The sequence below is a fragment of the Vigna umbellata genome, chromosome 4 (assembly GCF_029865625.1).
Source record: "Vigna umbellata cultivar VRB3 chromosome 4, Vumbellata_1.0, whole genome shotgun sequence".
Classification (NCBI taxonomy): Eukaryota; Viridiplantae; Streptophyta; class Magnoliopsida; order Fabales; family Fabaceae; genus Vigna; species Vigna umbellata.
Genome location: NC_142168.1, coordinates 12112060 through 12126290, shown reverse-complemented (window position 1 = coordinate 12126290; position 14231 = coordinate 12112060). Strand labels below are relative to the sequence as shown.

Sequence of the window (14231 nt, the reverse complement as noted above, 5' to 3'; positions counted from 1 at the left end):
GAAAATGTTGAAATCATGGGAAACAGTTACCCATAAGACATCCTCGAAGATTTTGCTTCTTTTTATCTGACTCTAGATATATGTTGCTAGGAATGTTTTTTCGACTCTCTCCATTCCACATATGTGAAAAATAAAAAGTCTATCGTGTCACAAAAGCTCCCACATCTTCATAACATTTTCTTTGAATTCCCTACCAACAAGTCACTTAACAACACGAAAGGCTTGCATTTCTTATGATTTTGCATTCCTTTAATAAGATGTCTTATTTTTCCTTCTTACACATTGAAGTTAGGCGAACCAGACTGATTCAATGAGTTTTTCATATCCATAACGTTGTTTCATATTCCACAGTTTGTCAAACCACTCATTAACAACCTGTTTGCACTTCTTACCTTGTGACTTCATATACTGTAATTGTTCCTTAAGGTCATCTTCTTGACCTATTAAATTGGAAATAAACTCATCTAAATTACTTTGCAAAGTAGTCATGACAACATTACCAGACTCTGCTTCATTACTTGATTCATTGTTTTGGTGAATGTTAGTTGATTTAAGAGTACTTATAAATTTAAATAAACAAAAGATATATAAATATCTTTTAAGTACAAACTCTAACATGGTTGTTGGAATTTCTTTTTATTAACAATTAAATGCGAAAATAATATATTACAAGTAAGATGGTATGAGTTGTATTTTAATAAAGAGTTTTTAAAGGAGAATTCAAAATTTTAATTGATTTATGATACATTATATCAAAATAATTGTTGAAATATATAGGTTTAATACCTGTTTTGGTCTCTATTTTTGTCAGTTTTGTTCAAAGTGGTCCTCAACATTTTGAAACGATCAAAGTGGTCTCAATTTTTATTCAATTTGGTCTTTTTCTATGATCGTTAATGACATAGTGTCCACGTGAACCATTAATGAATGACATTTAACTTTTTTGACATACATGGCAATTGGCCAATGAGGGACTGCCACATGATAGTTTGATCTTCCACCCAAAATCAATGTGTTACTGTTGTGAAGGTTGTTGTTCGAAGATGGAGGCGCGATAAGCCGTGATAGGTGTCTGGTTCGTGATTTTTTTCCAATTGGTGGCTTTCTACGATTTGGGTTTTGTTTTTTCTTTTGCAGGTTTGATAGCACATAAGAGAAGACAAATCTCGCTATTTGGGGCTTTTTGCAAGTTAGGATTCGTGATTTTTGGGATGAAAAGTTCAAACAAGTGGAGAAGATCTTGCAATTTAGCGTTTGCATTTTGGGATTTCGCGGTGCTCTCGAACTACTGCAGTGATTGTCATGATGGTTAATGAGGGTTTCGGTGTGGTGGATCTATGTGATTTGCGTTATTTCTTTTTTTTTTTTTACAGGTTTGGTGGCGCGAAGAAGACAAAGCTCGCGATTTGGAGCTTTTTGCGAGTTAGGGTTCGTGATTTTTAGGATTTCAAGTTCGAACAGGTGGATAAGATCTCATGATTTAGGGTTCGCTATTTGAGATTTTTCGGTGCTCTTGAACTACTATAGTGGCTGTTGCGATAGTTAACAAGAGTTTCGTGTTTTCACGTTCTCTGGGTGGAAGATGAAACTGTCACGTGATTGACCCTCATTGGACAATTGCTACGTATGTAAAAGAAGTTACACCTCATTTACTAATGACTCATGTGAATACTATGCATTTAACAATTTAAACGCCGTCATAAAAAAATCAAATTAACAAAAGTTATAAAAATTGAAATCACTTTAAATATATGAAAAAGTGAGGACCACCTTAAATAAAACTGAAAAAAATTAAGCCATATATATATATATATATATATATATATATATATATATATTCTAAGCGAAAATATTTAATTAAACTTTATAATTTTATGCTTTTGATTTTGGTAGATTTTTGTTTTTACTTTTTATTTTTTTTCTAAATAATTTTAGTCACATGTTGATTTTTAATTATAAATTATAAAGAAATCTAGTCTCGGAGAAATACTTATAATGATAAAGAAAATAAACTCAATAAATCTATAACAAAGCTACATACCTCTCTTAATAATAATAATGATTCTATAACTCTTTTATTAGTTAAACCACCAATAACAGATGTTATTGTATATGCATACATGTTATATCTAAGTTACATACCTCTCTTAATAATAATAATTCTAGAACTATTTTATTAGTTAAACCACCAATAACAGATGTTATTGTATATGCATACATGTTATATCTAAGCTTGAGTGTTTATTTTTGTTTTCCTAATTATAATTTTTTTCTCTAAGAGTTTAAATTATATTAAACACTTTTATATAAAAAAATTAGCCCACGAAAAAGACTAATAATGATGAAAAAAACAAACACTGAATTTATAACACAAGTTGCATGCCTCTTAAAAATATTGATCTTATAACTCTTTTTTATGGTTAATTGAACCACCAATCCTATTAGCCATTTCCCTCCCTTTCAACTCCTTCAACATATAAAATGAGATGATTAAAAATATTAAATGTCAGATTGATTATATATATATATATATATATATATATATATATATATATATATATATATATATATATATATATATAGATAGATAGATAGATAGGATGACACCGGTTTGAATTAAATAGGGATATGATTGAATATTAACAGTTATTTGTTAATACTTGTTTAAAAAATATATATAAATTTTTTAAAATTCACGGATATATATAAATATTTAAGATATTTTAAAAATTATAAATTTTTAAAATAAAATTTCAATAAAATAATAAAAAAATATAAAATATAATATAATATAAATTAAATTAAATATAAATTAAATTTAAATTTTTATTAATAATAAATACATAAGTACGAATAAAATGATACTTACCCCTATCCATATATAAATATATTTATGATACCTGGTTAACGTATTTGTAAGAAATTTTATCATAATCATAAGTACTTTTTTTATCCCTGTATACATGTTATATTTAAACTCAAGTTTATGTTTTTTATTTTCTTAATTATAACTTTTTTTTTTCTAAAAGATGTTATGGTTATCTTTTAGAAAAGTCTAAATTAAATTAAATACTTTTATATAAAAAAAATATTTTTAATTTGTATTAATACATTATTCAATAATGATAGGATAGAAAATATGTTATATAAAATAGTAATATAAAACTATTCACAAAAAATATCACAGTATAGTGGGACACTAAAAAATTTATAGGACCCCAGTTTATTGAGATTTTTTATATTCGTGCAAGATTTAGACTGCTTGATCTTAAAGTTTATTCCTTGGATTAATTAAGTAAAAACATTAATAACCTTGTAAAAAATTACAATAAATTGAACATTTAAATATATAAAAGAAAATGTGAATGTGAGAAAAAATAAAAAATAGTTGTACCTTGTGTGTAGTGATGACATTCATATGTGGGTGGGAATGATGTGAAGATCTGATATTGTTAGGAGGAGTGATTCCTTCCATCAATATGTACTTTAATTCTTGAAAATGAATAGTTTCTTCTGCGATAGGGTCGAAGGGATATCTATTTCTAAAGAGTGAAATTTGAAATTTCATTCAAAGAGGTAAGAAACCATAAACCACACATGATGCAATAATTTTCATTAGAAAATCAGAATGAAAAAATGAATTACCGATTAAAACTCTCCTTTAAAGTATCACGTATGTGAGCAGCTACATGTTCCATTTATGAAGCTCAAAATGTGCCTTTAGTTTGACTTTTTATCCTTTTAAATTAGTGACTGCATATGTCTATAATGTTTTGCAGCATATATTTAACCACACTCGTTTGGTTAAGCTACCCATGCTTTACACCTATTTTTCAAGGTTTCCTAATTTTGTTAGACGTAATCATCTAATAATGAAAATTTCTGATCTCTGTTGTGGAAACTGACTATTGTTTGTGCGATTTATAATTGCTATCATTGGCTTAGACAAATTAGTCCTTATATAATTCTAATATTTTGCAGTGTAAACCCATTTATACTCATTGGAGTTGGATTATCCGTTTGGACTCTTGCAACTTTGTGTTATGGTTTCTCTTTCAATTTATGGTCCATTTCAGTCTGTTGCAAGTAAGTGTCTTTAATTATATTTTGAACTCCATGTGTAGCCATTTTGTACACTTTAGTTATTGAACACTGAAGCAATTTTTATGTGATCCTTGTTCAGATATGTACAAATATGACGTGAATATATGTTAACTTCAATATAAACGCCTTTTAAATAGTGAAGCTATTTCCTTTATCCAATTACATTTTGAATTCAATTATTAAAATTATACGTTACAGAATGATAATATTGGTTTAACAAGTTGTCATTGGTGGTCCATTTTCGCTAAATCTGTGGAATATTTGCTTTAACCATTTTGGACAGTTGATCTACGTTAGTTTCGTGTAGTAATGAATAATTTTAGATGAGACAATAACTGCATACAAGAGCATTCTAAGCAATATATGATGCATCCTGATCAATACTATATATATAAATGTTGAAATGTGTCATTAACGTTTTAAATGAAATCTTCTGTAAAATAGTAGGTGAGGAAAGGGTGTGGCTCACTACACTTAGTAGAATTAACACTGTGGGGGTGACGAGTAGAGAGTAACAGACTGTGCTCCATTTGGTTCTGTAGCCTACTCTGCCTATTTCCTGTATAACAATTTCAATATGGAAATTACACTTTCCACTATGTACTCCAATTTTTCTTAAAGAAACATTGCTAAATAATTAAAATATTTCTATTGACGGTAAAGGTAATTATTATATTTTGTCCTTGAACCCAGGTGATTTTTAGATTGAGAGGAGTGCTGGAATTTTCAAAATTAAATTTCAAATTCACATTATTTGGAGTAACAAGGAAATGGCTCATTTGGCTTTTCTAGAGTGCATGACCCACCCTAGACTCTTGAGGCGTTTATTTGCCTTGACCTTTGAGAGTTTGGGGATTTCAATATGGTTGTATTGTTTTTTTCAAGTGTTGTTGGCTTTGCTTTATATTTATGTCCTTAATTAACAATTCTTTGTTAGTAACATTAGGATATTTAGCATTATTATAACCAATTTTATTATTGGTATGGAGTATTTGGAGACTCTCATCGAGATTTAATGTTTTGGCTGTGAAAGTAACTAAAAAATGTAGTTAAGATACATAGAATAATGGCTAAACTTGGTTAATATTCATATTCCAAGTGCTGTCAGAAAATATCCTTCGCTAATTTTCAGTTGTATTTTGAGGAACCTCTCTAAATTGGGGCAATCGCTAATTTCCAATCTCAGACTCACTGACTAAGATTACTTTAGACACGATCTTCAATTGTGGTCAAATGGAACAATTGAAAAGTTATGAACTTGGGGAGGGAGTATTGTTATGCAATGCAAATATGTCCTTGATCTAATAGCAGCTCCAAACAGTTATAGACTTCAGATATGGAAGTTAAACCTTTTCATACAGTTAAACCTTTTAAACCGTTAAGAATAAAAGGTATGAGGTTTTGGATATTACTACATAAGAAACAAGAATTTGACAAACATAGCAAACTCTTCAGTTTTTTTTTTTAATTTCTAGTATTCCATGACAGTGTAGCTCATAAGCATTCCCATTGTGAGTTACAAACAATGCCTCAAGGTCTCTTGGAAGCAAATAGGGAATTCCTCACTATCTCCAAACCAAACACGTTGAAGCTTAAATTCTAAATAAATTGGATCCAAAGACTTCAAAAATATAGTTTGCTGTTAGATATATACTGTGGAACTAATCTAAATATCGTTTGACTATGCATAATCTAAATGTCGTTAAACATGATAGTGTAGAAATCGAGCTGGGAGGTATAATACCAATTTGTATGTTATCTGGGAAATATACTTCATTTTATATAAATTAATTTTCTGGACAAACTATCCAGAACATACACATACAAACACAACACTTTAATCTCTCTTTTACAGTACACACACTCAGACACTTTCTCCACACAATACACAAACATGGAGACTCTCTCCTTTCTCACTGCCCATTCTCCACGGTGCACACACTACAAGTGTGCCACACTTCATACAAGACTACATCTCCATATTTATAACCTAACATCTCTACTAACATCTCCACTAATCTCCACTAATCTCCACTACTATGTGGGTAATGATAGTGCTACCACAATACCTAACTTCTTTTACAAATGGGGTGCATAATCTTCAATAAGACAAAACACTTTGTGGCAATGGGTCCATTTAAAGTTTACCCAACAGATAGACCAGTTTAATGAACACTTGCACAAACACAAAAGCAGATTAGAGGAATATTGATATCTTTTTCCCCATCTAAAGAGCACAGGATATACAACCCTTAACCAATGTGTGTCATGCTCATATCAACTCTCTTCTTGCATGCTATCTACCTGCGTTCACACCTTTTCCTACACTCTTTTCTTACTCTTAGCCTCCAAAATAATAAGGAGACATCTTTTTTAATGTGCTTTTCTTTCACCTGGATATTTCTTTTTATTCAGCAATGCCCTAGAGTGATATTAAAATCTCATCTTTTACCTTTTTTTATTGATGTTTATGCTGTTGTAGTTTCAGTTTTTAATAAGAACAGTCTCTCTCTTTTTGGTGTATAAATAATCTAAATCTGCATTTTATATCAACTGAATTTCTGGAGCTTGGTGTTTGGTTTGTTTTCTAACTTTTTGGAAATGTTTCTTTGATATAATCTTGATGACAAAGATCTCAGCACCACACATAACAGAAGAAAAGAAAAACATCTTACACTTGCCATTTTTCTATTTGAATGGAACTTCTGAAAAGAGGAATGATTTGGAAAAACTTATCCCTTCAACTATTTTAATGAAAGCATAGAGTATTGAATAAAAAAAATGCATAAAACAATTTCATCATGCATATTCTAGGTTCATATAATTTGAATTTGGGACAATCATAAAGCCACGTATTCTATTATGGGATTACATAATTTGGGACAATTTAATATGGATGGTTCAAATCCAGATTTACAATATAAAATTCCCTCGAACACATTCTTCAGTTGTGGTAAATGTGAGACTATCAAACAGGTCAACTTATGAAGTTTAATGTTGTTTCTATAATGAAAATATTCACCTTCATTTTCATCGCTATCATCATAAGCCACTCCAAATATTTGTTCCATTGAATTGCAGTATGACACACTTATAGACTTCAGATGTGGAAGTTTTTGCGCTATACAAAATGTTAGCAAAATCTTCATTCTATGACATTCGTATACATCCAAGGTTTTGAGATTACAGAACATATCTTCCTCAGGCAATTCCTTGTAAATGGTAGTTAAACTTTCCAAATTATTACATCTCAAAGTATGAAGCTTTGGGAAATTGGTGCATATGGAACAAGATGAACAAAACAAGCTCGTGAGTTTTTGCCAATCATGAATGCAAATTTCCTCCAAAAGAAAATTATCATTTGATATAGCATCACATAAACATACCCAATAATCATTGCAGTACACTAATAATTTCATAATATATAGAGGAAGAACATATAACACTTCTTTGCAATTTCTAAAAGATATAATTCGACCATTAAATGTGGAAAGACAAGATTCACTGTAAAGAGACATCTTACTCCCATGATCCATATGGATGAAATAAGTTTGAGGTCCATTAGTACTATTCAGGATTTCTTCAACATAATTGTCAAAATTATCGTGGTCGACAAATGTTCCTGCAAAACATTCCAGCATAGTCATTTCCTTCACATCTTCTACTCCTATGCCTCCTATACAGCCCGAAAGATCCAGGTATCGAATTTTTGTCAAACTAGGGAGAAAACTTCCTGATACTAATTTCAAATTCTTATTCATGGAGAGATCTAGCCATTTCAAGTTTACTAGATTTTCTAAACCTTCCGGTGGTGCTCTGATGGAACAATTTGAAATCTCTAATCTTAACAATGATTGTAGCTCTCCTAACGGAGGTATATCTTCCAATTTGTTACATTCATTGAGCATTAAAGAAGTGAGAGACCTCAAATTAGATAGCGAATGAGGCAAACATCTTAAGAAAAAATTTTCTGATAGATCAAGCGTGGTTAGAGCATTCATGTGAGTGAAAAAACACTCTGGAATATGTGTAATGTAATTTTCAAATAAAAGTAAGGTCAATAGGCGTGGACAATTTGGAGATGTGCCCTCTGGAATTGTTTTTATCTTGTTTCTAGCAAGAGAAACTACTTCCAAATCAATTGCCCATTTTTGTGTGTCTGGCATATTTCCATTACATTTTATCATCATCTTACTAACACTCTCCCTCAAAATATTCAAGGCCATTTTCCTCACTAAACCATGCATTGATAGTACCTCCACTGATGATGGAACTCGTGCTTCCTTGGCCTCCAATAAAGAATGGTTTATGAGCTCATCCACTATGACATTTGTCTCATCAAATATTTCCTCCACACTTTTATTTCCATCTAATAGTTCTGTATTAACAAGCTTCCCAATCAAACAGTTTCTAAACATAGAATTAGGTAACAATGCAACGTACAAGAAACATTTTTGCAAGTCTTTTCCACTTAAATTATCATAACTACGTCTTAACACAGTGAAAACTTTTTCTTCCATATCTACTCCCATCTCCAATTTATCAAATTTATTTAGCACATGTCTCCACCAATGGATATCAGTTTTCCCTTTCATGGTTCGAGCCATCATACTGATTCCAAGGGGTAAACCATAGCACTTCTTTACAACAGATCTTGCAATATTCCCCACTTGAGGGGAAAGTGTTAAAGGTGTCCCATAAGATTTGAGTTTCAGCAAAAATAACATCCAATCTTCTTCATAATCATCACAATAATCCTCGTCGTCATCATCATCATTATCAAAATCATTATGAGAATCATTATCAGGATCATCGCTATCATGATAATAATAAGTACGAAAATAATTATCACTATCATAATGATAATAGAAAGGGTTCACTTTTACTATATTAATTGATAGACAATTCATTTGTTGAAACACATTCTCAACCGACTTGTCATGATCAATTTAATACCATTTACTCTTAAAGGAATTCCCACATTTTCTAGATCAATATATTTCCAAACATCATCCAAAATAAGTGTTATGTTTTCTCTTTTTTCCAACTCTTTGGCCAAAATCATTGCTCTTTCCCTCTCATCGTCTGTGTGAAGCTCTCTACCTTTATTATTTTTGCAATGCGCTCTTGCAATTTGAAAATGGTAAAATAATGAGAAACAGTGACCCATAAGACATCTTTGAAAGTTTTGATCCTTTTTATCTCATTTTGCATGTAATTTGCTAGGAATGTTTTTCCCACTCCCCCCATTCCATGTATGCCAATGATGAAAACTCGATCATCTCTCATAAGCTTCCACAACTTCTCAACATTTTTCTCAAATTCCCTACCAAAATATTCATTAGACAACACCAGAGGCTTCCATTTCTTATGCTCTTGAATTTCTTCAGTCAAATATTGTATTTTCTTTTGTGATTGTTCAGCCAAATACATTTCTCCCTGTGGTACATGAAAGTTAAAGCACCCAAATTGATTCAGTGAGTCTTTCATATCAATAGCTCTTTGTTTCGTTTTTTGTATTTCTTCCAACCAATGATCAACCTTTCTCTTGCGCTTCTTGCCATGTGACTCCAGCAATTGTAATTGTCCCTGAATGTCCTCTTCTTCACATATTAGATCGGACCTCAACTCATCTAATTTGCTTTTCAAAGTAGTTAAAACACCATTACCACATTCCTCTACGTTACCTGTTTCATTGTTTTGGTGAATCTTAATTCATTTAAGAGTGTTGATATATTCAAACAAATGGAAAAATAATACATATTACAAAATCTCATTAAACAGTAGTCTGTTGACTTTTCCTTTTAGTTAGTATTAATTAAGAAATAATATATTAGAATAGAAATCTATTTAAATAAGAAGTTTTTAAAAGAAATTCTTCGATTTATAATATATTACGTGTCAAAATAGTTGTTGAAATATATATTACTTTATCAAAATAATATACATATTTTTTAAGCTAAAGTATTCGGTTAAAATTATTATATTTAATTCTTTTAGTCAATAGATTTTTCTTTACTAATTAATTTTAGTCAAATTTTTTTTACCAATATTACCTCACGACATACTTAAAATAAACAAAAGTAGTCCATGAGATAGACTAATATTGATATATATATATATATATATATATATATATATAAAAGCGAGAGTTTAGAAATGGTAAAAATAATTACAGGAACTAAAATAAAGTTTAAATTTTTAAGTGATTGAAAACTTAATTAGCCCTCATAGATAATTTAAAACAATTCCAATATATATATGGAATGTAATGAATATACTCTTTTATATCATGCTCGCAGTAAGAAATTAAAAAACTGTGAATTTAAAATGCATAGTAATGAAACGTAAAATCTTCATTGGGTGAAAACAAAATTGACAATTGAGAATTAAAATAAAAAATACATTTATATTGCATCACCTAAATAAAAGATAAAAACAGCTATGTGAAAATAAGAAAAAGAACAAAATGGAATGCTAACTAGAATGCGTACCTTCAAATAAAGCAGCTAATGATGTACTTGCAGCACCATCCATTTCTAAACCATTAATGCAAGAGATGTAGACAAAAGAAAAAATCTACCATTTTTTTTAAACTTCAACTAAATTCAAGAAAAAAATATAATAAATCTAGTATTGAGGTAAGTTTCACAAGATATCTCTCTCTAACACAACTAATATAATTAAGTGATGATTGAAAAATATAAAGCAAGCTATGTTGTATATGACCTTAAAAAATACAAACACAAGAGTGAAGAGAAGGAAATCAACATGATGGATCTGTAATAAAGATGCATACTTTTAATGATGATCCTATAACTCTTTCATCATCATTGAACCACAAACAATATAAGTTATTTTTCCAACCTTTCACCAACTTCAACTATATATAAAGTCGAGTGCATTTTTTTTTCTTAAAAGATCTTTTATATGTTTATCTTTTAGAAAAATCTAAATTATATTAAACTCTTCTATATAAGAAAAAAAACTATTTTAATTTTTAATAATAAAATTTTAATATTGAACAGATAAAAGAATGGGATGAAATATTTAATATATGATAAAGGAAAATTAGTGTTATATAAGTGTAAAAGTATAATACAAATAATACAATTATTTTTAGTTAATCAGTTTACAAAAAATATGACGGAATAATGAGACACTAAAAATTTTATATAGGACCCAGCTTTAATATGTTGTAATGTTTAGATTTATTTTTTATTTACATTTTTCTCCTCTTTGAGATTTTTTACATTGCTGCAGGATTTAGACTTCATCTTAAAGTTTAGTCCTTCAATTAATTAAGTAAAAACATTAATAATCTTGGCAAAAATTATAAAAAACATTTTAAATAGGATATACACAATACAGAGTGGGATTGTGAGTGAGAAATAAAAAAATAGTTGTACCTTGTGATGATGGGACATGGATATGTTTCGGAGGTGTGCGACATATACTAATGCCTTTTCCTGTTACTCCATCAATATGTGCTTTAATTCTTGAAACTCCTCCTTTGAATTTTAATCCACAGTGCTTACACTTCAACCCACCATCTTCTTCTCTATCAACTTGACTCCAGTAGTACTCATTTTTCTTCCTACCCATTATTACTATATTTCCTGAATCCACAAAATGAAATCTAATTAATATTCATTTCATTCACAGTTGGAAAATGTGACTTCGTTTCTTAATCAAATTTCATGCTCACCACCTCAAAGGGTTAATGAAAGTGTCAAAGAAAATGCAGCTGCAGAGTCAGACATGAGTTCGGCTTTCGCCGTAATAACATGATATTTCAATTCAGATTTTAAGCATGCTTTCAAAGTTCACCTTGATACAAGTGTTTTTCTCGGCTTTTATCGTAAAAAAAATGTCATATTGGATCAATTATTTTGCTTTTCTTTAATTAACAGTGATTCATTTTTACAACTCTATATGCATGTCTAAAAAGTAAAAAAAATCAATAAATGTAGTCCAATTTTTTATATTTTATACTATATAAACTATGAACTCAAAAAGACTATCACAAGTTAGTGATGTTATAGTACATAATAGTATTAACATGTGATTTTTGGTTTTGATAACTATAGTTCTTATTTTTGTTAGATTTTTTTTACTACTATTTAGAACCTGTATTTCAAAGAAAACACCAATAATTACTTTAGGTCTATGTGAAGTATAAAAATTATTTGAAAAATCAATTCCGATAAATTTTTAAATGACCATAACATTTGTTCCGGCTGTCTTTCTAGATTTTAAAAAAATGTCCTTTTTTATTTTTTGTCAATTTTTTTTTGTTTTTTCCAAACTTTGCAAAAATATTTCACATACTTAGATTTTGAATTTTGAACTTAAATTCTTTTGTGGGGCTTCTCATGATATTTTGGTGTTTTGAACAAATTTTCAAGTCATTTAGAGTTGTTTTGAATACACTCTTAGTTTTATCCTAAGCTTGGATGTACAATGTATAGTATGAACAATAAATAAGTTCAACAATACAAGAAGCAAGTTCAACAATATCGATACCAACAAGTTCAACCTTCTTGAAAATGAAAACGAAAACGAAAATTAATCTTCTTGAAGGTGGGTTCGTCGAATAAAGTATTGTTGGTAGTGAGTGAGAAAGGAGAATGCACCTATGCTCCAAAGAGTACTTATACACAAAATCAATCGATTAAAATGAACGAAAATCATACCTAAAGTAGTTAATCAACATGCATTAATATAAAATGAAAGAAAGATGACTGATCATCGAAATCTTCATCCGAAAAAGAGAAAGATTTGAGCAATGAAGACGGTCTCGCGCAAATATAAAGTTAATTAATTTTCAATCTCTCACCGAAATTTTGAATGAATTCACTAATATAAAAAGTTTGAAAAGTGATATTACGATGTTTTATAGCCTTTTGACGTATGAAACTAGAACATTTGATGTCATACATGAATATATTTTCACTTTTACGCTAAAGATTTTCGTTAAATTTATCTAATATGATAAATTTCTTAGGTCTAATAACCACGTTGTAAAAAATCTAAATTCCAATATCTTAATTAAACTTTTATTTACAAAAATGACATCAATCATTTATTAAGTTAATATTTTGGTTTTTTAACTTTGTAAGACGTTGAAGCCTTAGTACTAGTCTCAAAACATTAAAACAACTTTTGGCTTTCTACTGTAAGGTAGAAGAGATATCTCTTTCTAAGGAGTTAAATTAGTTTAAATTTCATTCAAGCTGGTTAGAAGGGTTTAAGTAATCATTTAAGCACCCGTTAACTTTGATTTACAACTAAGTGAGAATCCAATTATCATGAAATGCTAAATTAGATAAATAAGGAAAAACAAAACTAGTTCAATAAAGGACCGTGAAGCAATAATTTTCATTGAAAAATCAGATAGAGAAAAAGGAATTACCGAATAAAGCCCTTCTTCCAGCTGGCTGATTACTGATTCTGTTTCAAAATTTAGGAGTGATTTGAAAAACAGAGAGCAAAAATGAAAGATGCATCTGTCTGACGTTGGGTATATAGAATTGAGTCTGTGGTATTATTCTATAGGCTGTTCAAGGGTTGGACGCGGTTCGGGAAGAGACAGTTTGGTCGAAATTTCCTTATACGCGCTTGTACGCGTGATGACAAAACAATAATTCGTTGACCCAGTAGCATGGCTCATAAGTCTTCTTTTATAGAAGTACTTACTCTTCCTATATTTATGATATTATTATTATTTGCAGTGTCTTAAAAAAGACTTAATAAATAATTTATCTAAATTTAAGATCTATATGATATATTAATTTTTAGAAGTGTTGTGTTATTCTATAGAAGAATTATATAAAATATTTATTATTTGCTTTTTCACTAGAATAAATATAATTGGATCATGACCATTCACTAAAGTCATCGTGAAATTTTTAGGCAAAATCTTTATAAACTATAATTGCACAATAAGTGTGAAAATTTTCTCAAAGAATCTTATATGTAAACGTAGTTTATCTTACTCTCTAGTTATCCTTGACACAAAGCCTTCAAATACTTTCTAGACTTTCATAAAATATCCATAGATTAAGAGATAAATTAAATTACTGAACAAAGTTATATAAAACAAGTTGAACAAAACACTTGGCCAA

The 14231-nt window shown here is 29.5% G+C and overlaps 2 protein-coding genes across 2 annotated transcripts; both read right to left on the bottom strand.

Moving 5' to 3' along the window:
• Positions 1-5859: 5859 nt before the first annotated feature.
• LOC148199255 (putative disease resistance protein At1g61300) lies at positions 5860-9034 on the bottom strand. Its single transcript, XM_088113402.1, has one exon. The coding sequence runs from the start codon at positions 9012-9014 to the stop codon at positions 6945-6947; it is 2070 nt and encodes a 689-aa protein (XP_087969528.1). The 5' UTR covers positions 9015-9034; the 3' UTR covers positions 5860-6944.
• A 131-nt stretch (positions 9035-9165) lies between these two features.
• LOC148199254 (putative disease resistance protein At1g61190) lies at positions 9166-13739 on the bottom strand. Its single transcript, XM_088113403.1, has 4 exons — positions 13520-13739; positions 11514-11723; positions 10599-10643; positions 9166-9791 (listed from the first exon to the last, which is right to left on the bottom strand). Exons 2-4 carry the CDS (start codon positions 11707-11709, stop codon positions 9166-9168), a joined length of 867 nt encoding a protein of 288 aa, XP_087969529.1. The 5' UTR covers positions 11710-11723; positions 13520-13739.
• Positions 13740-14231: the final 492 nt, after the last annotated feature.

Bases quoted from the DNA above. Each gene is read 5' to 3' on its own strand.
- LOC148199254 (XM_088113403.1), bottom strand. From the start codon at position 11,709: ATGGGTAGGAAGAAAAATGAGTACTACTGGAGTCAAGTTGATAGAGAA. The intron at 10,644-11,513 runs GTACAACTATTT...TTAATGGTTTAG, and splicing joins CCATGTCCCATCATCACAAG to AAATGGATGGTGCTGCAAGT. The intron at 9,792-10,598 runs GTACGCATTCTA...ACAATGAAACAG, and splicing joins ATTAGCTGCTTTATTTGAAG to GTAACGTAGAGGAATGTGGT.
- LOC148199255 (XM_088113402.1), bottom strand. From the start codon at position 9,014: ATGAATTGTCTATCAATTAATATAGTAAAAGTGAACCCTTTCTATTAT.